Raw genomic sequence first — 27,535 nt, forward strand, 5'->3', positions numbered from 1 at the left:
TGTTGCCAATTAATCTGTCAAACGGAATTTGTCATTTGTCATATGTCAAAATTTTATAAACGGCACGCCAACAAAAGGTGGAGCGAGGCAAAACGGTTTTGTTGTGTTTTGGCGCTAGAAAATAATTTTCTTTAATAAAAATGCCTCCTAAAAAACGAGAGAAAGAACCGGACGTATCAAAAAATCCTCGAATTGATCACATACAAGCGGATCATGAACTCTTTTTACAGGCTTTCGAAAGTAAGTGTCGACGGAATTGTGTACGTGTTGGTTATATTGCAGTGTTTTTTTCCATTTTTCAGAACCCACACAAATATATAGGTACCTAAGAACGCGAAATATGTGTTCGGTAAGTTCATTTTTCTTAGTTATTAGATGATGTTTACTCAGAATTAAAAATTTCTAGCCCATCTTTTTAAATCGTACCCTAACTTACATGAGAGATCGTATGTCTAGGAATAACAAAGGAAGAGCTAAATTTAAAATTGATACATTGCTACAAAAAATTAGTGAAAAGAAAGAGACCAATATTATACAGCCAGGATATATAAATCTTACATTCTTAGGTAAAAATTTATTATAATTTATATACAATAGAAATACTTATAACATTGTATGTTTTCTATACTTTTTTTATTTTCTATTCTTAATTTTAGGGTTTAATATCAGTTCATTGAGTTTTGGTACAGACTTTGCTCAAGTTGAAACTGTATTATTAAAAATTACACACAAAAAGAGAAAAGACAGTTCGGCACCAAGCATGCAGATAACATTAGGTACTGTTTTTTTAATCTGTATTGTATGATTTATTGATGTAAAATTTTGGTATAAAAATAGGTACAGCAGATGTACCTATAAACCCATTAGACAGTCAGTTACCCTTGACGGCACCAACTATTAGTATACCTACCGAATCATTTAGTAATGGTACAGGACCTATAATAAAAAGCTACATTTTGCTATTCCGTGTTAAAGTCACTATTGATACAGAAAATACTGAATTGGAGGAACCTGCTGTTAAAAAGAGGAAGTCGAGCAATGGTAAAATGAGTCTTTTTTTATCATTTTGATGTCTCATTAAACATAATATGTTAGTTTTAGATAGTAGTAATACAAAAATTTATGGTGCAGAGCTTACCATATATGATAAGCACAATAGGTGTTATCTGTCTGATGGTGATTATGATGTGGTAGTTCATGATGTATCAGCCATTTCTAGAAATTCACCCAAAAAGCATTCTAGTTGGGAAAATATTAACGACCTGGTCGAAACTTGTGGAAATATTGATGCATTTTTAAAAGGGGCAATACTGAAATTCAAACTAAATTGGTCTAGTGTAGCCTGTGCTAAAGTCGTTGACAGACCGAAGCCCTATCCTCTATCAGACAATAAGGAAAATAATTCCGCCTTAGCTAACGGAGACACTGACATTGCCAAGCTACAAATTGTTTACCAGTTTGTATACAACAATAATTCTCGTCAACAAACAGAAGCCTGTGAAGATCTCCACTGTCCCTGGTGTTCGATTAACTGTAACGAACTCTACACCTTGCTTAAGCACCTGAAACTGTGCCATTCCAGATTTACGTTTACCTACGTTCCTATTAGTGTGGGGGCGCGCATAGATGTCGCCATCAACGAAATGTACGATGGGTCGTATACAGGGTCGCCGCACGATCTCATTACGCAGCCGTCGGTGTGCGCGTTTTCGAGAAACGGGCCTGTAAGGAGGGCTTCCGTCACTCATATTTTGGTATGCCATCCCAAGAGGCCCAAACCAAGTCTCTCTGAGTTTTTGGAGTTGGACGATTGCGAGTATGATGGGCAGAGGCCTTTTATCACTGGTCATAATAGGTAAGTTTACTTTTTTAATATTGGAAAATTGATTTAAGTTTTCGTTAACGACTTCAAACTTTTTTAAACCTCTGTTTAAACAACTCTTGTGAAATACATTTGTACAAATCAACAAAAGTAATTGGATGGATCCTTGTTTTTACAGCATTTAAAAGTGGTTGCCATGATTTGATTTCCAAAATTCAAACTAATACAAGATGTTTATTAAACTTATGTATATTTAAGGGAATCGTAACAGTAATATTAAGTTTCTACAGCGCTAAAACTCTTTATATACAGGGTGGTCCGAACTGTATTCCGGAAACTTCAGTAGCGTATTCTGCAGATAAAAACAAGTAAACAAACTTCGTATTAATGTATGTCCTAAAATGCTTAGTTTCAGAGATACAGGGTGTAGAAATTTCAGATTTATTTCTATTTTTTCCATTTTTTTTTTGGAGGTGTAAAATACCTTTACGTACGGAGTGTGGGACTCAACCTCTCCTTAAGCTGCCTGGAGGACACTACCCACTAAACGTCACCCCCTCGCTCCCGCCACGTCTACCTGGACCCGCTGGACGCATCTCCTCAAGTAGACGCCGTACTGTTCCTTTTTTGTCGTTACCCCTGCTCTTCGCTGTATTTTGCCTCTAGTATATTTTGGGCCAGTTTTGAGATGGCTTCAAAGTTTTCTCTTCTTTCTGTTACCGATTTTAAGAAGGTATCTGCGGAGATGTTGCCACCAATCGTCATGCGTTATTTTTTCCAAATAACTTTTGAAGTAGCGTCAATATTTCGATAAAAATTGCTGTCTGGGAGTTTTTTGACATGAGAAATTTGATTTTGATGTCAGCATGACTCTTATTTGTAGGGGGCGCCACTTACATGTGTATTAACTGTTTTGAAGAGTAATAACTTTTCGTCCGTACCTGTATAAAACTACTAAGTGAAAAAATATACATTTTCAAAAATATATATGACACATGACTTTTTACATAAAAAATGTCTCTTTGTAAAAATCGCTACGAGGAACCGTTCTCAAGATATTTAGAATGGAAATAGTCAATACATGTAATTTTTAACACAAAAATAAACACGTTGGGTAGATAGTTATTTGACTGATGGTGGGTTCATACAACCAAATAAAATAAAATAAGAATAAAATAAAATAAAATAAGAAAGTTGGTTATATGGGATACCGTACATGCGTTCATACAGCCAAATAAAATAACAAATAAAATAAGAAGTCTTTATCTTTTAACTTCTTGTTTTATTTCATGTGAAAACGGCTTTGCGCAAGCTCAATTCTAACCTACAAATATTTTCAGTTTGGATTTAATTTATTTTATAATTTCACATAAGTAAAATTTATAATATAGTAGGCAACGAATAAATAAATATACTATAAATAGTAAAATTACTATAAACAATCGTAAAAGTTAACTTTTATCCAGCCTCATCGTACTGCGCATGAGCAAATATATATTTCTTATTTTATTTTATTTGACTGTATGAACGCACACAAATAAGAATTCCTTATTTCTTATTTTATTTTATTTGGCTGTATGAACCCACCATGAAATAATAAATCTAGAAAATTTTTATTTTTTCAAATTAATTATACATTTTTTGCGAAAAAATTATGATAAAACAGTCTTCCTTGAACTTTTTACAACAAAAACATTTCAAATTTATGATTTCAGTCTAATAACTATTTAGTCAACATGTTTAATTTATGTCAATGACAGGTATTGATAATTTCGATTCCAAATATCTCGAGAACCATTACTCGTAGCGATTTTTACCGACCTTTTTTACGTAAAAAACGTTGTGAATGTATATTTTTTTACTCAGTAGTTTTATACAGGTACAGACGAAAAGTTACTACTCTTCAAAACAGTTAAAACATATGTAGGTGGCGCCCTCTACAAGTAGGAGTCATATTGACATTAAAATCAAATTTCTCATGTCAAAAAACGCTCACGACACCAATTTTCATTCAATATTGACGTTACTTCAGAAATTATTTGGAAAAAATCGAAATAAAAATGAAACTTCTACATCCTGTATCTCCGAAAGTAAGCACAAAGGTAAGCATTTTAGGACATACCTTTATACGAACTTTTTTACTTATTATTATCTGCAGAATATGCTGCCGAAGTTTCACAGTTCGAACCACCCTGTATACAAGGCCAATATTATAAATCAGTCGTTCAACTTAAAACAAGAGTTCTAATAATCAAAATATCTGCTTTTATTAAAACTACATAAAAAGCTCTTTCATTTAAACGAAAAATTAAATGCTTAACATATTATAATCTTCTTTAAAGACTCAAGGAACAATTCCTTGAACTAAGAATATATTAATGGAACATGGAAATTAGTTAAAAATTAGCAATGAGTATTATTTGATAACAAATAGCTTTTCGTCTGTATGGCCATGTCTCAAAGGCTTCAAGTTTTTTTTGTGGACGCTTCTGTCAACAAATATGTATGGATGGAATCTCTTGGTGGGCGAGACCGACTCGCACTTGTCAGGTTTTATCTTATAGAATGCAAAATTGGTTATTTCTTTATATAAATAAAGACAGGCAAAAATTTTTTAATTCAGACTATATCACCATACCACCACTTGTCTTCCAATGTATCCGAAAGAAATGGACGCCGATTCCGAGGGCGAGAACGATCCAGAGTGGATACAGAATAAAACCATGATGATGATTGACGAGTTTACCGATGTAAACGAAGGTAAGAGACTGATTTATTTTAATGGTAATTTATTTCAGGCGTGTATTTAATGTATATGCAGTACATCATGCAGGGTGTCCCGATATTCTGTGGACATAGAACTACTAGGTATTTTTTGGACACATTTTACCTCTATACAAAAGTGATTCGTTTGTCGGTTAGAGGGAATCAAACTTTAAAAAATAAAACACATTTTTTAGGGTTCCATAATCAAAGGGTAAAAACGGGAACTAAGACTATTACTAAGACTTCGCTGTCCGTCCGTCCGTCTGTCACAAAGGTCTATCTTATGAACCGTTATAGCTAGACAGTTGAAATTTTTACAGATAATGTATCTATGTTGCCGCTATAAGAACAAATATTAAAAACAGAATTAATAAACGTTAATAAATAAAAAAGTACTTTCACTAAACATTATCTTTTAAGTAAGTAAGAATTTTACATAGAATCTTTCAAGTCCTCGGTGGCCGCGTGGTTAAGGCGTTAGGACTTTACGCTGCTATAGACTTTGGAGCCGTAGTAAGGCAGGTTCGAATCCTAGTCAAGGCGACTTTTTTTAATCGTTTTTTTTAATTTTTACATATCTACATATTTATTTTTACTTTTTACATATTTATTATTGATTAATAGAATTTTTAGTAATGTTTCTTCATTTTTTTTTAAATTACTTATACGCGCATTCAAAATTTCAGCTAAATCGGAAAAAAGTTTATAATAATATAGTGTCTAATGTTGTATAGATAATGAATGGTACGGAACCCTTCGTGCGCGAGTCCGGTGCGCGAGTCCGACTCGCACTTGACCAATTTTTTCAGATATTTTAAGAACCGTTATTCCGCATTGAATGAGATTTTGGGTGTCTATGTTTTGCTAAGTGCTTTAATCAATCATAATATGTAAATATTAGAAGTATAGAATAATATTAGAAGTATAGAATAGAAACTATTTGAAACAGAGTTTACCAAAAATACTTTTTATAGCTACTACTGGGTAAATGAATTTCTAGTATAGATGACTTTTTTTGAAACTTTAGTTTCGGAGATATTAATTTAATCGGACCTTTTAAAAAAATTAATTTTTTTTCAGAAACTATTTGAAACGGAGTTTACCAAAAATACTTTTTATAGCTACTACTGGGCAAATGAATTTCTAGTATAGTATGACTTTTTTTGAAACTTTAGTTTCGGAGATATAAATTTAATCGGACCTTTTAAAAAAATTAATTTTTTTTCAGAAACTATTTGAGACAGAGTTTACCAAAAATTGTTTTTATAACTACTACTGTGTAAATGAATTTCTAGTATAGTATGACTTTTTTTGAAACTTTTTAGTTTCGAGATATAAATTAATCGGACCTTTTTAAAAATTAATTTTTTTCAGAAACTATTTGAGACAGAGTTTACCAAAAATTGTTTTTATAACTACTACTGTGTAAATGAATTTCCTAGTATAGTATGACTTTTTTTGAAACTTTAGTTTCGGAGATATAAATTTAATCGGACCTTTTAAAAAAATTAATTTTTTTTCAGAAACTAGCCCCCAGAAACAGAGTTTACCAAAAATTGTTTTTATAACTACTACTGTGTAAATGAATTTCTAGTATAGTATGACTTTTTTTGAAACTTTAGTTTCGGAGATATAAATTTAATCGGACCTTTTAAAAAAATTAATTTTTTTTCAGAAACTATTTGAGACAGAGTTTACCAAAAATTGTTTTTATAACTACTACTGTGTAAATGAATTTCTAGTATAGTATGACTTTTTTTGAAACTTTAGTTTCGAGATATAAATTTAATCAGGACCTTTTAAAAATTAATTTTTTTCAGAAACTATTTGAGACAGAGTTTACCAAAAATTGTTTTTATAACTACTACTGTGTAAATGAATTTCTAGTATAGTATGACTTTTTTTGAAACTTTAGTTTCGGAGATATAAATTTAATCCGACCTTTTAAAAAAATTAATTTTTTTTCAGAAACTATTTGAGACAGAGTTTACCAAAAATTGTTTTTATAACTACTACTGTGTAAATGAATTTCTAGTATAGTATGACTTTTTTTGAAACTTTAGTTTCGGAGATATAAATCTAATCGGACCTTTTAAAAAATTATTTTTTTTTCAGAAACTATTTGAAACAGAGTTTACCAAAAATACTTTTTATAGCTACTACTGGGCAAATGAATTTCTAGTATAGTATGACTTTTTTTGAAACTTTAGTTTCGGAGATATAAATTTAATCGGACCTTTTAAAAAAATTAATTTTTTTTCAGAAACTATTTGAGACAGAGTTTACCAAAAATTGTTTTTATAACTACTACTGTGTAAATGAATTTCTAGTATAGTATGACTTTTTTTGAAACTTTAGTTTCGGAGATATAAATTTAATCGGACCTTTTAAAAAAATTAATTTTTTTTCAGAAACTATTTGAAACAGAGTTTACCAAAAATACTTTTTATAGCTACTACTGGGCAAATGAATTTCTAGTATAGTATGACTTTTTTTGAAACTTTAGTTTCGGAGATATAAATTTAATCGGACCTTTTAAAAAAATTATTTTTTTTTTCAGAAACTATTTGAAACAGGGTTTACCAAAATACTTTTTTATAGCTACTACTGGGCAAATGAATTTCTAGTATAGTATGACTTTTTTGAAACTTTAGTTTCGAGATATAAATTTAATCGGACCTTTTAAAAAAAATTAATTTTTTTCAGAAACTATTTGAAACAGAGTTTACCAAAAATACTTTTATAGCTACTACTCGGCAAATGAATTTCTAGTATAGTATGACTTTTTTGAAACTTTAGTTTCGGAGATATAAATTTAATCGGACCTTTTAAAAAAATTAATTTTTTTCAGAAACTATTTGAAACAGAGTTTACCAAAAAATACTTTTTATAGCTACTACTGGGCAAATGAATTTCTAGTATAGTATGACTTTTTTTGAAACTTTAGTTTCGAGATATAAATTTAATCGGACCTTTTAAAAAAATTAATTTTTTTCAGAAACTATTTGAGACAGAGTTTACCAAAATAGTTTTTTATAACTACTACTGTGTAAATGAATTTCTAGTGTAGTATGACTTTTTTGAAACTTTAGTTTCGGAGATATAAATTTAATCGGACCTTTTAAAAAATTAATTTTTTTTCAGAAACTATTTGAAACAGAGTTTACCAAAAATACTTTTTATAGCTACTACTGGGCAAATGAATTTCTAGTATAGTATGACTTTTTTGAAACTTTAGTTTCAGGAGATATAAATTTAATCGGACCTTTTAAAAAATATTTTTTTCAGAAACTATTTGAGACAGAGTTTACAAAAATACTTTTTTATAGCTACTACTGGGCAAATGAATTTCTAGTATAGTATGACTTTTTTTTGAAACTTTAGTTTCGGAGATATAAATTTAATCGGACCTTTTAAAAAATTATTTTTTTCAGAAACTATTTGAAACAGAGTTTACCAAAAAAATACTTTTATAGCTACTACTCGGCAAATGAATTTCTAGTATAGTATGACTTTTTTGAAACTTTAGTTTCGAGATATAAATTTAATCGGACCTTTTAAAAAATTAATTTTTTTCAGAAACTATTTGAAACAGAGTTTACCAAAAATACTTTTTATAGCTACTACTGGCAAAATGAATTTCTAGTATAGTATGACTTTTTTTTTGAAACTTTAGTTTCGGAGATATAAATTTAATCGGACCTTTTAAAAAAAATTAATTTTTTTCAGAAACTATTTGAGACAGAGTTTACCAAAAATAGTTTTTATAACTACTACTGTGTAAATGAATTTCTAGTGTAGTATGACTTTTTTTGAAACTTTAGTTTCGGAGATATAAATTTAATCGGACCTTTTAAAAAAATTATTTTTTTTTTCAGAAACTATTTGAAACAGAGTTTACCAAAAATACTTTTTATAGCTACTACTGGGCAAATGAATTTCTAGTATAGTATGACTTTTTTTGAAACTTTAGTTTCGGAGATATAAATTTAATCGGACCTTTTAAAAAAATTAATTTTTTTTCAGAAACTATTTGAAACAGAGTTTACCAAAAATACTTTTTATAGCTACTACTCGGCAAATGAATTTCTAGTATAGTATGACTTTTTTTGAAACTTTAGTTTCGGAGATATAAATTTAATCGGACCTTTTAAAAAAATTAATTTTTTTTCAGAAACTATTTGAGACAGAGTTTACCAAAAATAGTTTTTATAACTACTACTGTGTAAATGAATTTCTAGTATAGTATGACTTTTTTGAAACTTTAGTTTCGAGATATAAATTTAATCGGACCTTTTAAAAAAATTTTTTTCAGAAACTATTTGAGACAGAGTTTACCAAAAATACTTTTTTATAACTACTACTGGGCAAATGAATTTCTAGTATAGTATGACTTTTTTGAAACTTTAGTTTCGAGATATAAATTTAATCGGACCTTTTAAAAATTATTTTTTTTCAGAAACTATTGAAACAGAGTTTACCAAAATACTTTTTTATAGCTACTACTGGGCAAATGAATTTCTAGTATAGTATGACTTTTTTGAAACTTTAGTTTCGAGAGATATAAATTTAATCGGACCTTTTAAAAAATTAATTTTTTTTCAGAAACTATTTGAAACAGAGTTTACCAAAATACTTTTTATAGCTACTACTGGGCAAATGAATTTCTAGTATAGTATGACTTTTTTTGAAACTTTAGTTTCGAGATATAAATTTAATCGGACCTTTTAAAAAATTAATTTTTTTCAGAAACTATTTGAGACAGAGTTTACCAAAAATAGTTTTTATAGCTACTACTGGGCAAATGAATTTCTAGTATAGTATGACTTTTTTTGAAACTTTAGTTTCGGAGATATAAATTTAATCGGACCTTTTAAAAAATTATTTTTTCAGAAACTATTTGAGACAGAGTTTACCAAAAATGGTTTTTATAACTACTACTGTGCAAAATGAATATCTAGTATAGTATGACTTTTTTGAAACTTTAGTTTCGAGATATAAATTTAATCGGACCTTTTTAAAAAAATTAATTTTTTTTCAGAAACTATTTGAAACAGAGTTTACCAAAAATACTTTTTTATAGCTACTACTGGGCAAATGAATTTCTAGTGTAGTATGACTTTTTTGAAACTTTAGTTTCAGGAGATATAAATTTAATCGGACCTTTAATAAAATTTTTTTTTTCAGAAACTATTTGAGACAGAGGAGTTTACCAAAATGCTTTTATAACTACTACTGGGTAAATGAATTTCTAGTATAGTATGACTTTTTGAAACTTTAGTTTCGGAGATATAAATTTAATCGGACCTTTAAAAAATTTTTTTTTTCAGAAACTATTTGAGACAAAGAGTTTACCAAAAATACTTTTTATAGCTACTACTGGGTAAATGAATTTCTAATATAGTATGACTTTTTTTTGAAACTTTAGTTTCGAGATATAAATTTAATCGGACCTTTAAAAATTCTTTTTTTTTCAGAAACTATTTGAGACAGAGTTTACCAAAAATGCTTTTTATAACTACTACTGGGTAAATGAATTTCTAGTATAGTATGACTTTTTTTGAAACTTTAGTTTCGGAGATATAAATTTAATCGGACCTTTAAAAAAAATTTTTTTTTTTCAGAAACTATTTGAGACAGAGTTTACCAAAAATGCTTTTTATAACTACTACTGGGTAAATGAATTTCTAGTATAGTATGACTTTTTTTGAAACTTTAGTTTCGGAGATATAAATTTAATCGGACCTTTAAAAAAAATTTTTTTTTTCAGAAACTATTTGAGACAGAGTTTACCAAAAATGCTTTTTATAACTACTACTGGGTAAATGAATTTCTAATATAGTATGACTTTTTTTGAAACTTTAGTTTCGGAGATATAAATTTAATCGGACCTTTTAAAAAAAATTTTTTTTTTCAGAAACTATTTGAGACAGAGTTTACCAAAAATGCTTTTTATAACTACTATCGGGTAAATGAATTTCTAGTAAAGTATGACTTTTTTTGAAACTTTAGTTTCGGAGATATAAATTTAATCGGACCTTTTAAAAAAATTTTTTTTTTTCAGAAACTATTTGAGACAGAGTTTACCAAAAATGCTTTTTATAACTACTATCGGGTAAATGAATTTCTAGTATAGTATGACTTTTTTTGAAACTTTAGTTTCGGAGATATAGTATATATAATATATGTAAATGCCTTCTAACGGACAAACGAAGCACTTTTGTATAAAGGTAAATTATGTGCAATTAATTCATTTTGATTCAAAGGATATATAGTTGTTCTATGTCCACGGAATATTAGAAGTCCCTGTATATTTTGTAGGTCTGCTTTGGAAAAATAAATACTCCAAATTTTTTTTTTTCAAAGACTATGCGATTTGGCGTTTTTTTACAATAAATAAAAATGTAGTAAATACTAGAAAAACATTTTACGAAAAGAAAATCGGTTGTCGGTTGAGTTGGAAAATATTTATACTAAAATTTATGTAGGGGTGGGGTAGTTTTCACCCTTCCTGTAGTTTTTCTTGGTTTTTGTGAATATCAAATGTTAACACAATTAGCAAAACATAGAGACACAAAATCTCATTCAAATCGGAATAACGGTTCTTTAAATATTTAAAAAAATGTGTTTCTTTTTTAAAGTTTGGTGCTCTCTAGCGGACAAACGAAGCACTTTTGTATAGAAGTAAATTGTGTCAAATGAACTTATTGTGATTCCAAAAATACGTACTAGTTCTATGTCCACGGAATATTGAAAAATATAAAATATGAAGGTATGGCTGAATTTTAGAAATGCCTGAAAATCAGAGTCTCTGTGGTATTAATGATATCTTTTTCATTCTTTCAAAGGTTATTATTAATAATTTTAGGATTAACGTCACTTTTTTTTACAGTTTTAAAATGTTAATACCTAAGTAATATAAAATGTTAATGTGTTAAAAAAGCAAACAAAAATATTTACTTGAATGCTAGAGAAAAGGTGATAGTAGTTATCGTCGGGTTGTTGAAGAATTTGACAAACGTAATTTTCCTATATTAGTGTTATAACGTTGATTGAAGAAATAAGAAGATGCGCAACTTTATGGGTGATTTCGTGGCACAAAACCTGTCCGAGATGTAGCTGGCGTTACCGCCAGCCTGTCCGAGAATTCCGAGATTTAGTTTGGCTCTGCGCCGCTGCGCGCTAATAGTCGTTTACAGCGCAGCGGATAAAGAATACTGTTCTGTAGTTTCTGTAAGTTCTGCTTTCAATCGCACTCTGTGGTTGTCGGAGACAGTGTTGCCAAAAATACTGATTAATCCGTAAATTTACGGATTTTGGGTACAGTACGTTATAATCATATGGATTTTCTATCATTAAACAATTTAATATAATATTATATGATTACACAAAGAACGGCGTCAGAGTTGGCTTGGAAATGAAGATCGCTGTTATTTCATATGTAAAATATTATTGATATTTACCATAATATTATAATTTTTTAATCGTCATTTCCAAGCCAACTAAACGACTTTTTTCAATCATCAATAAATTTATATATTATAACATTAATAAATTTTCAATACCTAAACGCGGATTTTTCATCCAAAGATATTTTCGTGAAACCTATTACAAATATTACACATTGTAATATGGCAACACTGTCGCTTTCAGATCCACTGGTGTCTCCACCGTACAGCAGTTGCGACACAGATTATATCAGATGTGGCTCTTATTTCATCTTTTTATGTCTTAATAGTAGTTGAGTATAACAAGTTTTACTATAAAAAGCTGAGTATATATACTTATTAGAATTTTGTTTCTTAAAAATCTACTCTCCATAAAGTCGACCAGACCGCAATATGATTTACATTTTTATTTTTTAATGTAAATCGGAAGTTTTATGAGAAAAATACAGGAGGTAAAAAATGTAAATTAATTAGCCTGTAGTAATAATTTCTGATACAGGAGTAAAATAAATGGAAGTTATGTCATCATACAACTTAGCAAACTACAAATTAAAACACATTTTCAACTTTTTTCATGTTTCTTTACATTTTTTGCCTTATATAGTAAACAGGCAGAAAATTTGTAGAAAATCGAGATCTGCCAAGCATAAAAAAGTAGTTAAGTAGGTACTTACGGTGTTTCGTCCTTTGACACTCCAAAAAATTTTACTCCACTGCCCCGACATTTGGGGAAAGTATTCTTACAGTTTTTGTAAAAAAAAGTCCACCAGTCTTTTCGTAACTATCTATATTAATTAATTACGTTATTTACATACACTAATCCACTAATATATACGATAAAAAATAAACGCAAAAAGTTGCTGTCCAGAAAGATAACAAAACACACAAAACTTATATTTTCACACGTGAATAAAGTTTTTTTTTGTCATAAAGCCGAAACATGCCTTTTTTCTAAAAAGTGTCGAGTTTTACTGACTGTTAAAAGAATATTAATATTAAAATATATAGAAAACATGTTTACATTATAACTACCAGTTTAGCTTGGTCGCCTTCTACGGGCCCTAACAACTATATGTTGGGACAAGGTCATATTATAGAATTATTGCCCTGTTTTTTCAAAATGACTGAAAAATATATGTTTATTTTTTTAAATATAAACATAGCCATATATCCTAAACAACTTGACAACATTTTTATGAATTTGTAAATCAATCCATATTTACAGTAGCGGATTTTGTTCATAAAAGGACAAATTTGCTGACAACTAAATGTTGGGACAAGTATTTTTAAATAATTAATATCATAGGCGGCTTTGCTATAAACGTCACAAATGTCGCAAACAGTTTACTTCAGCATTGACAGCTTGTAAGTGAGTCGATACTTTGAGTAGTGAGATTTACTGTAAGAAATTTTAATTTTTTTAATTTTCAATTTTGTTAATTTAATCCAAAGTAATGGTCCGTGGAAAAGCTATACAAATCAAAAACTACGCGAAATTATCAATCGTCAATACAGTACGGGAAAAACAATTCGAAAAATTTCTGATGATTTAAGTATTCCAAAAACCACGGTCTTTTATATAATAAAAAAATACGGCGAATCTGTCAACGTAGACGTTAGAGGTAATAGTTCGGGAAGGCCAAAAGTTGTATCTCAGAGAGATTTACGAAATTTAGTAAAAATTTGCAAGTCTGCGAGAAGAAGTACTCTTCGCGAAGTAACCGTTAAATGGAATACTGTAACTGGTTTAAATATATCAAGAGAATGTTGCCGAAAATATATCCACAATTAATGCGGTCTGGGGTTTTTCAAGGTAAACTTTATTTTCTGTGGATAATCAATTACCTGAAGATTATTGATACAAATTTTATTTAGGCCAAAGAAACCAAGCAATTGACAGTAGAAATTCAAAAGAGAAACTACAATTGGGCAAAATCTAAATTATCGTGGACACAAAATGATTGGAATAAGGTCACATTTAGCGATGAGTCTAAAATTGATGTTTGTTTTGGAGATCATCGAAAACGAATAATAAGAAATAAAGCAGAAGCCTTCATAAAGATTGCTTTCATTTATCACTGTATAATAACTTTGTTGTGGCAGAAAAATATACCAGTTAGTTTCAAAATATTATTTTTTTTTCAAACGTCACAAAAGTATTAATTTTTGCGACGTGATTGACAATATAAAAAAGTCATTTTAACGCCTAGGCATAAAAGTAAAACACTTTTACGCCTAAGCATAAAAGTATGAAAATATATTATTAAAATGACATAAGTCTCAAATTCAACGAGCCGTAACCATAGTTTCTCGATATACAATTACTCATGGTACAAAGAAAACTTGAAAACAAGGTATGGTCGATAGCGTCTCCAATTTCGTTCAGTTTGCGCATATCGCCTGTGACGTCATATGCCATACAACAAAATATCCATATTGTTCAATTGCCACTAATAAAAAAATACCTAAAATAGGGAAGAATTAAATAACCCCTAAAGTTATGTAAAATCATCGAGCTTGACATTTTAAAAGTTATGACACATTATACACATTTATTATGTGTCATCTGTTTGGCGCGAAATTGACGCGTGTAGCTTGCCGACCAATAGTGCCGTTTATCACCTGTGACGTGGTGACCAACTTGCGCAATATCATACCTTGTTTTCTTTGTATCATGATAATTACTTATACGGTATGAGTTTTAAATATTTTTATATTATTTGGAACGTTTGAAATTGTTTAAAAAATTATTTGTTGCGTATGAAAAAAATAGCATGCTCTATTCGGCGTAAAAATGACTTTTGTGCTTCGGCTGTATGTCAAACGTACAGTCTGGCCACGAAAAGTGTCATTTTCCTCCTAATAAAACAATATATGTACTAGAAAGTTTTATGGTTTAACGGGCTTTGTGAGTTAAAACAATGATATTTTCAGTTTTTATAATTCTTGATCGAAAATAAACTGCGTCAGCGATGGCTATGAAATGAAGATCGCTGTCATTTTATATGTAAATTTATGTGGGAAATGTCGTCGATCGTCATTTCCCAGCCAACTGGACGCCGTTTTTTTTTCATATGGTACAAAGTTAAAGCAAACTTGACTCTGATCATGTTTTACGCTAAGAAAGATTTATTTCGTGTAATAAAGATTTAAATGGTGTATTAAGTACATAATATTTACAGTTGAGGGTTGGAATCTTTGGTGTTAAACAGCAAAATAAAAACACTAAATCACCATAATACACCAAAACACTTTTACTTTTACACTGGACGCGCGTTTCGCTAACCATGCTAGCATCATCAGCAGATGATTATAAACTCAATTTTTTAAAAAAATAAACTCGCCCAGTGGGCACCGAGTGGGCGTGGCAAAAACTAGCCAACCGAGTCAGAGCCAACTGAGCGTAACAGTTAGATTTCCGCCACTAGAGTAGTAGGAACAAAGAACTTGAAGGAATTGGACCATTGTCTCTGTTCATACTATCTTTACATTTATTAATTCTGATGCTTTCATATGCATCTAATTGCCTGTAATTTGAGACTTGTTTAATTAATTTTAAATTATTAAGATCTATACAATGTTCTTTATCAACAGTATGTTCGGCAACGCAAGATTTATCCGGTCTACCATATCTTATCTGAGCTAAATGTTCTTTAAATCTAGTTAATATTGATCTTCTAGTTTGCCCAACATATTTCTGATTACAATCTTTACAAGAAATTTCATAAATACCCGACCTTTCCATTGAGGTGTTTTATCCTCTGATTACCTAATAATTGTTGTAATTTATTATTAGCACTATACACAAGTTTATAATTGACATTCTTAAAAATTTCTTTTAGACCACGGTTTATCTCTCTATCAAACGGTATCGAAAAATATTTAGACGTATCTTTCTCCACTTGAAAAGTCGAATTTTCAGAAATCATTAACTTATACCTACGTTTTCTAATTAATTTATCAACTAGTGAAGGAGAATATCCATTACACTCAGCTACATTCCTAATGTAATCTCTTTCTATTTCATATCTTTCGTTGGAAAGTGGGAACTAAGTAATCTATGAACTAAGAAATTTAAACTTGCCATTTTATGTTCAACACTATGATGTGATTCATTAGGAATATATCTGCGTGTGGTATGTTTGTTTTTAGAGCTTTTTAATTTTTTAAACTTACTATTCAAAATGGACATTTTCTTAACAAATTTTTAATTGATAACCACAAACATATTTCTCTGAAATAGACACCAACATTCATACTCTACATTATTTGGCTTATAAGTAAGTTTTTTGTAAAGTCCATAGGCTTCAATTTCAAGCCTACTTCGTTTACTATACAGAAATTTGATTTCTAAATCAAGCCATTTTTGTTTTGCAATTTTGTCTACCTTATCACTAACGTTACTTTTCGGAATATCAACTTTAATAAAACTAGGATAAACTGAATTGGCTTTCCATGATTTAAGAAACCAAATATCTGCTCCTAATAACCTAATCTTAGTACTAAACTTACGATAAAGATCTTTTTTTTAAATTACTTATACGCGCATTCAAAATTTCAGCTATATCGGAAAAAAGTTTATAATATTATAATTATTATAAACTTTATTATAGTGTCTAATGTTGTATAGATAATGAATGGTACGGAATCCTTTGTGCGCGAGTCCGACTCGCACTTGACCAATTTTTTCAGATATTTTTACTAGAATTTACGTAGGGATAGGGGTAGTTTTCACCCTTCCCGTACTTTTTCTTGATTTTTGTGAATATCAAATGTTAAAACACTTAGCGAAATATAGACACCTACAATCTCATCCAAATCGGAATAACGGTTCTTTAAATATTTAAAGAAATGTGTTTCTTTTTTAAAGTTTGGTGCTCTCTAGTGGACAAATGAAGCACTTTTGTATAGAGGTAAATTGTGTCAAATGAACTTATTGTGATTCCAGAACGTACTAGTTCTATGTCCACGGAATATTGAAAAATAAAAAATATGAAGGTATGGCTGAATTTTAGAAATTCCTGAAAATCAGAGTCTCTGTGGTATTAATGATATCTTTTTCATTCTTTAAAAGGTGATTATTAGTAATTTTAGGATTAACGTCACGTTTTTTTACAGTTTTAAAATGTTAATAAGTAATATAAAATGTTAATGTCAAAGGAGGAAACAAAAATATTTACTTGAATGCTAGAGAAAAGGTGATAGTAGTTATCGTCTGGTTGTTGAAGAATTTGACAAACGTAATTTTCCTATATTAGTGTTATAACGTTGATTGAAGAAATAAGAAGATGCGCAACTTTATGGGTGATTTCGTGGCACAAAACGTGTCCGAGATGTAGCTGGCGTTACCGTCAGCCTGTCCGAAAATTCCGAGATTTAGTTTAGCTCTGCGCCGTTACGCGCTAATAGTCGTTTACAGCGCAGCGGATAAAGAATACTGTTCTGTAGTTTCTGTAAGTTCTGCTTTCAATCGCACTCTGTGGTTGTCGGAGACAGTGTTGCCAAAAATACTGATTAATCCGTAGATTTACGGATTTTGGGTACAGTACGTTAATAATCATATGGATTTTCTATCATTAAACAATTTAATATAATATTATATGATTACACAAAGAACGGCGTCAGAGTTGGCTTGGAAATGAAGATCGCTGTTATTTCATATGTAAAATATTATTGATATTTACCATAATATTATAATTTTTTAATCGTCATTTCCAAGCCAACTAAACGACTTTTTTCAATCATCAATAAATTTATATATTATACATTAATAAATTTTCAATACCTAAACGCGGATTTTTCATCCAAAGATATTTTCGTGAAACCTATTACAAATATTACACATTGTAATATGGCAACACTGTCGCTTTCAGATCCACTGGTGTCTCCACCGTACAGCAGTTGCGACACAGATTATATCAGATGTGGCTCTTATTTCATCTTTTTATGTCTTAATAGTAGTTGAGTATAACAAGTTTTACTATAAAAAGCTGAGTATATATACTTATTAGAATTTTGTTTCTTAAAAATCTACTCTCCATAAAGTCGACCAGACCGCAATATGATTTATATTTTTATTTTTTAATGTAAATCGGAAGTTTTATGAGAAAAATACAGGAGATAAAAAATGTAAATTAATTAGCCTGTAGTAATAATTTCTGATACAGGAGTAAAATAAATGGAAGTTATGTCATCATACAACTTAGCAAACTACAAATTAAAACACATTTTCAACTTTTTTCATGTTTCTTTACATTTTTTGCCTTATATAGTAAACAGGCAGAAAATTTGTAGAAAATCGAGATCTGCCAAGCATAAAAAAGTAGTTAAGTAGGTACTTACGGTGTTTCGTCCTTTGACACTCCAAAAAATTTTACTCCACTGCCCCGACATTTGGGGAAAGTATTCTTACAGTTTTTGTAAAAAAAAGTCCACCAGTCTTTTCGTAACTATCTATATTAATTAATTACGTTATTTACATACACTAATCCACTAATATATACGATAAAAAATAAACGCAAAAAGTTGCTGTCCAGAAAGATAACAAAAACACACAAAACTTATATTTTCACACGTGAATAAAGTTTTTTTTTGTCATAAAGCCGAAACATGCCTTTTTTCTAAAAAGTGTCGAGTTTTACTGACTGTTAAAAGAATATTAATATTAAAATATATAGAAAACATGTTTACATTATAACTACCAGTTTAGCTTGGTCGCCTTCTACGGGCCCTAACAACTATATGTTGGGACAAGGTCATATTATGGAATTATTGCCCTGTTTTTTCAAAATGACTGAAAAATATATGTTTATTTTTTTAAATATAAACATAGCCATATATCCTAAACAACTTGACAATATTTTTATGAATTTGTAAATCAATCCATATTTACAGTAGCGGATTTTGTTCATAAAAGGACAAATTTGCTGACAACTAAATGTTGGGACAAGTATTTTTAAATAATTAATATCATAGGCGGCTTTGCTATAAACGTCACAAATGTCGCAAACAGTTTACTTCAGCATTGACAGCTTGTAAGTGAGTCGATACTTTGAGTAGTGAGATTTACTGTAAGAAATTTTAATTTTTTTAATTTTCAATTTTGTTAATTTAATCCAAAGTAATGGTCCGTGGAAAAGCTATACAAATCAAAAACTACGCGAAATTATCAATCGTCAATACAGTACGGGAAAAACAATTCGAAAATTTCTGATGATTTAAGTATTCCAAAACCACGGTCTTTTATATAATAAAAAATACGGCGAATCTGTCAACGTAGACGTTAGAGGTAATAGTTCGGGAAGGCCAAAAGTTGTATCTCAGAGAGATTTACGAAATTTAGTAAAAATTTGCAAGTCTGCGAGAAGAAGTACTCTTCGCGAAGTAACCGTTAAATGGAATACTGTAACTGGTTTAAATATATCAAGAGAATGTTGCCGAAAGTATATCCACAAATGCAGTCTGGGGTTTTACAAGGTAAACTTTATTTTGTGTGGATAATCAATTACCTGAAGATTATTGATACAAATTCTTATTTAGGCCAAAGAAAACCGCTACTGACAGAAATTCAAAAGAAAAATCGCTACAATTGGGCAAAATCTAAATTATCGTGGACACAAAATGATTGGAATAAGGTCATATTTAGCGATGAGTCTAAATTTGATGTTTGCGTTGGAGATCATCGAAAACGAATAATACGAAATAAAGCAGAAGCCTTTCATAAAGATTGCTTAAAGAGGGTTGTTAAATTTCCTAAGGGGATTATGGTTTGGGGTTGCATGTCAGCAAGAGGTTTGGGCAAATTAAATTTTATAGATGGCACTGTTAACGCTCAAAAATATCAACATATTGTCGAGACCTCACTTTTACTTAGTGCTCAAGAATTATTTCCAAACGAAGACTATATTTTCCAAGAAGATGGAGCATCGTGCCATTCAGCAAGATCAACTAAAAATTGGTTCGGTAATAATAATATAAAAGTTCTATCCCATCCTTCAAGTAGTCCGGACCTAAATGTTATAGAAACTGTGTGGCATAAAATGAAACAATATTTAAGAAACCACCCTCAACGAACAATTTTTGATTTGCGGACAAAACTGCAGGAAATTTGGGATAATTTTTCTCCTCAAATGTGCCAATCTTTGGTAAATACAATGCCATTAAGAGTTCAGGCAGTTGTTAAGGCGAAAGGTGGTGTAACTCCGTATTAAACAAATTTCTTGTTGTGCTGTACCAATATATAGTTGTCAGCAAATTTGGCTTGATTTTGTCAAAATAAGCTATTATCAAAAGTAATTTGTTTGCAAAGTTATAAAAATATAGTAAAATTGTCTAGATCATATTGTAATGTTTGAATTTAGAATAATAAACAAAATAAATTGAGTCGTTTTAACAAATTACTATTTTTATTGCAAAAAAAGACCTTGTCCCAACATATAGTTGTTAGGGCTCGTATTAAAAAACAAAAATTCAGTATTTACATAGGCCAGCTATAGATCGATTTGAACTCCGGAAAAAAGGATATTTGTCTTATATTTTTATTTATCCGTTATTTTTATTTATCCGTCTTAATATTTTTATTTATCCGGTCACACGATCGCACAGCTGTTGTGTTGGACCCATTGATCATTCGCACGCGTTTTGAATTCCGTCCTTTTAAATCGGTGATTTAAAGGGACCGAATAAATCCTTGTTTAATTTAGTTTCTCCGTCTTACTGGAAAATCTGAAACAATATAATCTGTAGTTGCGACGAAGGGGAAATCAAATCAGCCACACAATTGTCACGAATTCGCCCATTAGGCTGCGTATCTTCCCAATTCTTTCAATCAACGGTTATATTCTTCCTATTCCAGGCGAAAAAGAACTAATGAAACTCTGGAACCTCCACGTAATGAAGCACGGTTTCGTCGGCGACTGCCAAATACCTCTAGCGTGCCAAATGTTCGTCCAGCAAAAAGGCGAAGAACTCCTCTTGAAGAACCTCTACAGAAACTTCGTCCTACACCTCACCTCCCTCTTTGATTTCGGCCTCATCAGTGCCGTGTGCCTGTACACCACCCTCCAAAAACTGCAACAACTGGTCGGCGAGACTCACGCCATCAGAAACGTACTGAAGAACGCTCGCGAGGCCCAATTAGAAACGTTCAACTTGAACAAGACCAATCAGAATTCTTCTCCGCACGCGGATAAAGCTCTGGGCAATGGCGGATCGTCCAAGACGACGCAGCAGGGTCGTAAGACGGCGAGTATAGGGTTGCAAAGACGCAAGGCGCTGGCTACCGATGCCCTGCCACCGCGCAGGAAAAGTCTATGTGTGGAAGCCCTGGCGGCTACCAAGAAACGACTTAATCTTAACCTAAGTAAGACATTGGATGGTGGGAAGCCCAGCTAGTGGATGCGCGAGTGTAACTGTGGGATTGTTTAGTTAAAAAAGTTGACTCATGAAGCGTCGAGGTGAGTAACTGAAGTAGGTTGACTCTAAATAGAGACTTTCGAATTTGAGTCATTACGGATAATTTATTTATTACCTTAGGAAACTAAGGGCAATGGACTATAACAATAACAGGATCAACTTTTTAATATCAGTGAGTTTTAGGTTTATGTTAGTACATTGTTATTGTAAGTCGGAGTTTATACATGGTGACTAAGTGTTCCTAAAAAGCTAATAAAATCACTAGTAACATATCCATTCCTTCCACTAGCAGATACTGCTTCATTTTTCTTGATAAAATAATACATAAAAAATGTCTATACCTATGTGGCGGATTCATCTGTCCAAAAAAATCCTTTATGGGTATTTCGCCACTGCACTGTAAGAAAATCTACAAAATACAATAGTTATTTTTTGTAATTCTGCGTTAAACCTAAACGGACGCTGCTTGTCCGAAGTTATGTTTACAGTAATACAAATTTGCCTAACAAAGAAAAAACTTGCTAACTACTTTTCGTCGTCGGAAGCAAAAAAATTCAAAGAATAAAGAAAAAAACTATTTAAAATATTTAAATTCAACTATTCGAGAACACTTTACTTTTTTAAAACAGATACGTCTACAAGAAACCGTTGACGTTCTGTTAAAATGACATTATATCAAGTTAAACTTCAAAATTAACAATTACTACCTGATAACAAAAAAACATAAAAAAATAATTAAAATTAATAATAATTATTTATATTGAAGAACATAAAGATTATTTAAGAAAGGGAGATTTTCACAAATCTAAGATTTGTGAGCATTCATGGGACACAGGGCATAGAATACATTTTAATAACGCCAAAATTATAATGAAAGAAGCGATAGCCTCTAAAAGAAAAATAAAAGAGGTTTTTTTAATTCAATCTAATAAAAATAAATCTATTGCTCATGCATCTGTAGATGTTAGTGATGTATGGCAATCGCTTCTTTGGTTTTAAAGAACATAACATAAATAAACATAACATACTTAAAATTTAAAAATAATCATACAGAAAGTTTGGGGCTTTTTGGTTTTACCTTATTAAGTAATTGTTATCAGGTAGTAATTGTTAATTTTGAAGTTTAACTTGATATAATGTCATTTTAACAGAACGTCAACGGTTTCTTGTAGACGTATCTGTTTTAAAAAAGTAGTGTTCTCGAATAGTTGAATTTAAATATTTTAAATAGTTTTTTTCTTTATTCTTTGTACTTTTTTTGCTTCCGATGACGGAAAGAGATAACTTTCCAAAACGTTAAGCATTTTTTCCTTGTTAGGCAAATTTGTATTACTGTAAACATAACTTCTGACAAGCAGCGTCCGTTTAGGTTTAACGCCCAGAAGTGTTTACAAAAAATAACTATTTTATTTTGTAGATTTTCTTGCAGTACAGTGGCGAAATACCCATAAAGGATTTTTTTGGAGAAAATAATACATTCTTATTAACCTTATTATAGGTAAATTAAACAAAAATAACCTGTGATAAATTTAAATAAAGTCCATAAACTAAAGCTGATTTTGAAAATAGCTACCAAGTATCGCTAGAAAATTGCCATGGCAACACCAGCCATCTTGATTACAATTTTATTGAAAAATCGCTTTTTATTCAAAATCTGAGCCATATAGCTATAGGAAACCCTCATAAAGTTTTGAAAGAGCATTTAAATCTGCTTCGACTTATTTAAAAATATACATAGTGTTGCATTTGAAATAACGAAGTTTTAATGTGAAATAAATATTTAAATAGATCAGCAATTTTTGATACCCCTGTATACATTGAAGGAAGCAATCAATTTTTTTAGTAAAGTTTATTTCTCTGGCTTGTAAGTCAGCACAAGAATTAATTCTGAAAAATAATGTATAAGGTGTTGACAAACTTATTTATTACAGCTTGCATATTTAAATATCTGAAAAACCAAAGCCTTTAGACATACTAAATCCTTATAATAAATGCCTTATTTTATGCCCAACAATCCAAAAATGAAATAAAATGCCTGGTGTTTCATAAGAAAAAATATAAAACTTTGGTATGGATTTTAGTTCTGACATACCCTGTACATTTGAAAATAGTTTTGAATTATGCACATTGCCTTCCCACATATACCCATAAAATATTTTGTTTCTACATCTTTCCGTTTTCGTATAATCAACCGAGGCGAATGAGGTGCGCCACCCTGTATAAACAAGGGTATTTTTCTAAACATGGTTATACAGGTTGTTAATTTGTTTATTACTCGCGGCAAGAGCTTTATGATTGAAATACGGCAACCTCGGCCCGCTCGTCGAGAGACGACGCGACGGGACGAGTCGGCAGCTTAGCTTAGGCCATGATACAAAGAAAACAGGGTATGATATTACGCAGGTTGGTCACTACGTCATAGGTGATAAAGGGCACTATTGGTCGCCAAGCTCCGCGCGCCAATTTCAAATTGTCAAACAGATGACACGGATGACACATGATAAATGTGTCATAACCTCTGGTCATAACTTTTCAAATGTCAAGCTCGATGATTTGACATAACTTTTGGGGTTATGTCCTAATTCTTCCCTATTTTAGGTCTTTTTTTATTGGCAATTGAACAATATGGATATTTTTTGTATGGCATATGACGTCACAGGTGATATGCGCAAACTGAACAAAATTGGAGCCGCTATCGATCATACCTTGTTTTCTTTGAACCATGGCTTAGGCAGTGTTGCCATTCTGTTTCCCAATAAGTAACCGTCCAGTTAACAATCTGTATATCAAAAACCACAAAAATAGTATACAGCCTTTCATTTAAAATACTACGACTATTGCGATCTATGAAAATATTTTGTGTGTATAAAATGGGCGCTACCGACATTGTCTGCATATTTTTTATAAAAATAATTGGAATAAGAATCTTTAACAGGAAACCTGAGAGATATTGCTTTTTTTCGGAGCACTGAGCCACCCTGTATATATGTATATAATCGCAGTATAAAGATATCAAATCAATACTGTGATATAACTTAGCGCGACTGAGGATTTTAAAAATTGAGTGTGTGATACTCAATAAACTAAAATAAAAAAATATACAGCGTGGTCTGAATTATATTCCGGAAACTTCGGCAGCATATTCTGCAGATAAAAATAGGTAAAAAAGTTCGTATAATTGTATGTCCTAATATGCTTAGTTTCGGAGATACAGGGTGAAGAAATTTCATTTTTATTTCGATTTTTTCCAAATCATTTCTGAAGTAACGTCAATATTTAGATGAAAATTGGTGTCTGGGAGTTTTTTGGCATGAGAAATTTGATTTTGATGTCAATATGACTCCTACTGGTAGAGGGCGCCATCTACATGTGTTTTAACTGTTCTGAAGCGTAATAACTTTTTATCCGTACCTGTATAAAACTAACGAGGGAAAAAATATACATCTCTGTGATTTTTTACGTAAAAAATATCTCTTTGTAAAAATCGCTACGAGCAACCGTTCTCAAGACGAAAAATAAACACGTTGAGTTAGATAGTTATTCACTGAAATAATAAATTTGGGAAATTTTTATTTTTTTAAATTAATCATATTTTTTCTGCAAAAAAATAATGATAAAACAGTTTTTGTTGAACTTTTGGTACAAAAACATTTCAAATTTATGATCTCTGTCTAATAACTACCGTTTGATCGAAAAAAAACGGCGTCCAGTTGGCTTGGAAATGACGATCGATGACATTTCCCATATAATTTTACATATAAAATGACAGCGATCTTCATTTCATAGCCATCGTTGACGCCGTTTTTATTCGATCATACGGTATTTAGTCAACATATTTAATTTATGTCAGTGATGACAGGTATTGATAATTTCGATTTCAAATATCTCGAAAACCATTACTCGTAGCGATTTTTACCAAGAGGCCTTTTTTACGTAAAAGGCGTCGTAAATGTATATTTTTTTTACTCAGTAGTTTTATACAGGTATACGGACGAAAAGTTATTACTCTTCAAACCAGTTAAAAAATATGTAGATGGCGCCCTCTACTAGTAGGAGTCATATTGACATCAAAATCAAATTTCTCATGCCAAAAAACTCCCTGACACCAATTTTAATCCAAATATTGACGTTGCTGCAGAAATTATTTGGAAAAAATCGAAATAAAAATGAAATTTCTACACCCTGTATCTCCGAAACTAAGCATTTTTGGACATACATACGAACATTTTTACTTACTTTATCTGCAGAATATGCTGCCGAAGTTTCCGGAATACAATTCGGACCACCCTGTATATAATAATTGATATTGTGCAAAAATATTCTAGACATTAGAATTTACATTGTGAAACATGGAGACGTATTCTTTTATGTACATACTATATATTTTCGTACGAGGAAAGCTCTATAAGAAATTCGACCATAGACAAATTAAAAATTTAGGGAATTTGTTCTTTTATACAGGGTATATCATAAAGTTCACTACAAATGGGAAATATTTTTATTATTGAGTTATTGAAAAAAAGTTATTCAGAATTTTATTTTACGTCTATGCGCCAATTTCATAACTATACAGGGACTTTAAATAGTTTCTTCAACTATTTGTCTAAAAAGGGATATTTCTTTGTGAATGACTAAACAAAGCCAAGAATCAAATAAAATGATTTATAACGCAGTAAAATTATTTTACTGTCTCGCAATTACATAAATAGAGAAGCTCAACAAATTAGGCAAAGAAAATAAAGTCCTCCTACTCTGGGTGCCTGCTCACCAAGGGATAGAAGACAATGAAAAAGTAAATGATCTAGCTAGGAAAGGAGCGAACACTCCACTAACTGAACCAGAACCGTTCTGTTTTCCAAACGGAAACCAACTGAAAGCGGAACGGAAGAATCTGGAAGACTCCATCCGTAACTTGGAATGGGTGTCCTCCAACGGTCTAAGACACTCGAAAGAGTTCCCCAGAACTTACGACCGAGAAAAATCAAAGGTTTTCCTTGATTTAAGTAAAAACAATCTTCGCGTTGTCACGGGGTTTCTAACAGGACACTGTCTCCTCAACGAACACCTCAGTAGGCTGAAGCTGAGAAACAACGGTGAATGCAGATTCTGTGAGGAAACACCAGAACACCTTATCACTGAGTGCGCCGAGACGACGACCATTCGTGCCATGAACTTTGGTACGGCTGATGTCAAGGATGGAGAGCTGGCCTCTGGGGCCGTCTCAGATACTGGCTTTTGTTAAAGCCTTGAGACTGTATGATGAGTTATAACTCGTTATAACTCAAGAAAGGGGAACACACAATAGATCTGTAAGGTCGCGGCGATTAACTCCCCTCCTAAACATTCTAATTCTAATTACATAAATAAAAAAAACTCCAAATGCTAATTTTCAGAGATTAGCTTTGTTCAAGACTTCATTTATAGATATCACAAATATTGACACTAACAAACTAACTTTAGAGACTTTTATTATCTGCTACTCAATTTTATACCAAAAAACAATGTTTGGTTGAAGTTATTCTTTTCAATAAGACATTGCAGCAATTTTGTTATGTTATTTTAAAAATTATTTTCTTTTTTTTTAACGGTTATTTACAGGACAATATAAAATACATATTGTATTATTAATTATTCTTCTTGGTTTTGGTCATCTTTTTTATGTCATTTTAGCAAAAAAAGACGATGTTTTGGAAACCTTTTCAAAAGTATCAACAAATTTATATTTTCTCTGTTTCTGTATATTGAATGTACGCTGGCGCTGAAGAAATTCAGTATAAATTTATAAAAACTCGATAATGATAAAAAAATCCCATTTGTTGCGAACCCTGTATACTCGTTTGGAATACCCTGTATATTTTCAAACGTGTTGTGCAAAGAAACCATTAAAAGACATTAATTAATTTTATGAAGATGTACAAAACATAACCATCCTAAAAAACAAATTTATACTGGTTCATCCCCAATTAGGGCTAATTTGATTTTAAAAAATTGAGGATAAAATATTGTTTAAAATTTGGGGAAAGAATTGCACAAAAGTTTGTAAACCATCACACATTTTTTCTAATATTTCATATGTATTTTTAAT

At 30.8% G+C, this 27,535-nt stretch overlaps 1 protein-coding gene across 1 annotated transcript; it reads left to right on the plus strand.

Annotated features, from left to right (window-relative positions):
* The first annotated feature begins 54 nt into the window (after positions 1 to 54).
* Positions 55 to 21,796, plus strand: LOC115885980 (polycomb protein suz12). The gene is made up of 8 exons (XM_030905014.1): positions 55 to 240; positions 303 to 349; positions 407 to 566; positions 657 to 776; positions 838 to 1,041; positions 1,096 to 1,855; positions 4,446 to 4,582; positions 20,891 to 21,796. Exons 1-8 carry the CDS (start codon positions 141 to 143, stop codon positions 21,427 to 21,429), a joined length of 2,067 nt encoding a protein of 688 aa, XP_030760874.1. The 5' UTR covers positions 55 to 140; the 3' UTR covers positions 21,430 to 21,796.
* Positions 21,797 to 27,535: the final 5,739 nt, after the last annotated feature.

The sequence above is a fragment of the Sitophilus oryzae genome, unplaced genomic scaffold (genome assembly GCF_002938485.1).
Source record: "Sitophilus oryzae breed Bouriz unplaced genomic scaffold, Soryzae_2.0 scaffold_465_pilon_pilon, whole genome shotgun sequence".
NCBI lineage: Eukaryota > Metazoa > Arthropoda > Insecta > Coleoptera > Curculionidae > Sitophilus > Sitophilus oryzae.

Bases quoted from the DNA above. Each gene is read 5' to 3' on its own strand.
- LOC115885980 (XM_030905014.1), top strand. From the start codon at position 141: ATGCCTCCTAAAAAACGAGAGAAAGAACCGGACGTATCAAAAAATCCT. The intron at 241-302 runs GTAAGTGTCGAC...TCCATTTTTCAG, and splicing joins CTTTTTACAGGCTTTCGAAA to AACCCACACAAATATATAGG. The intron at 4,583-20,890 runs GTAAGAGACTGA...TTCCTATTCCAG, and splicing joins GTTTACCGATGTAAACGAAG to GCGAAAAAGAACTAATGAAA.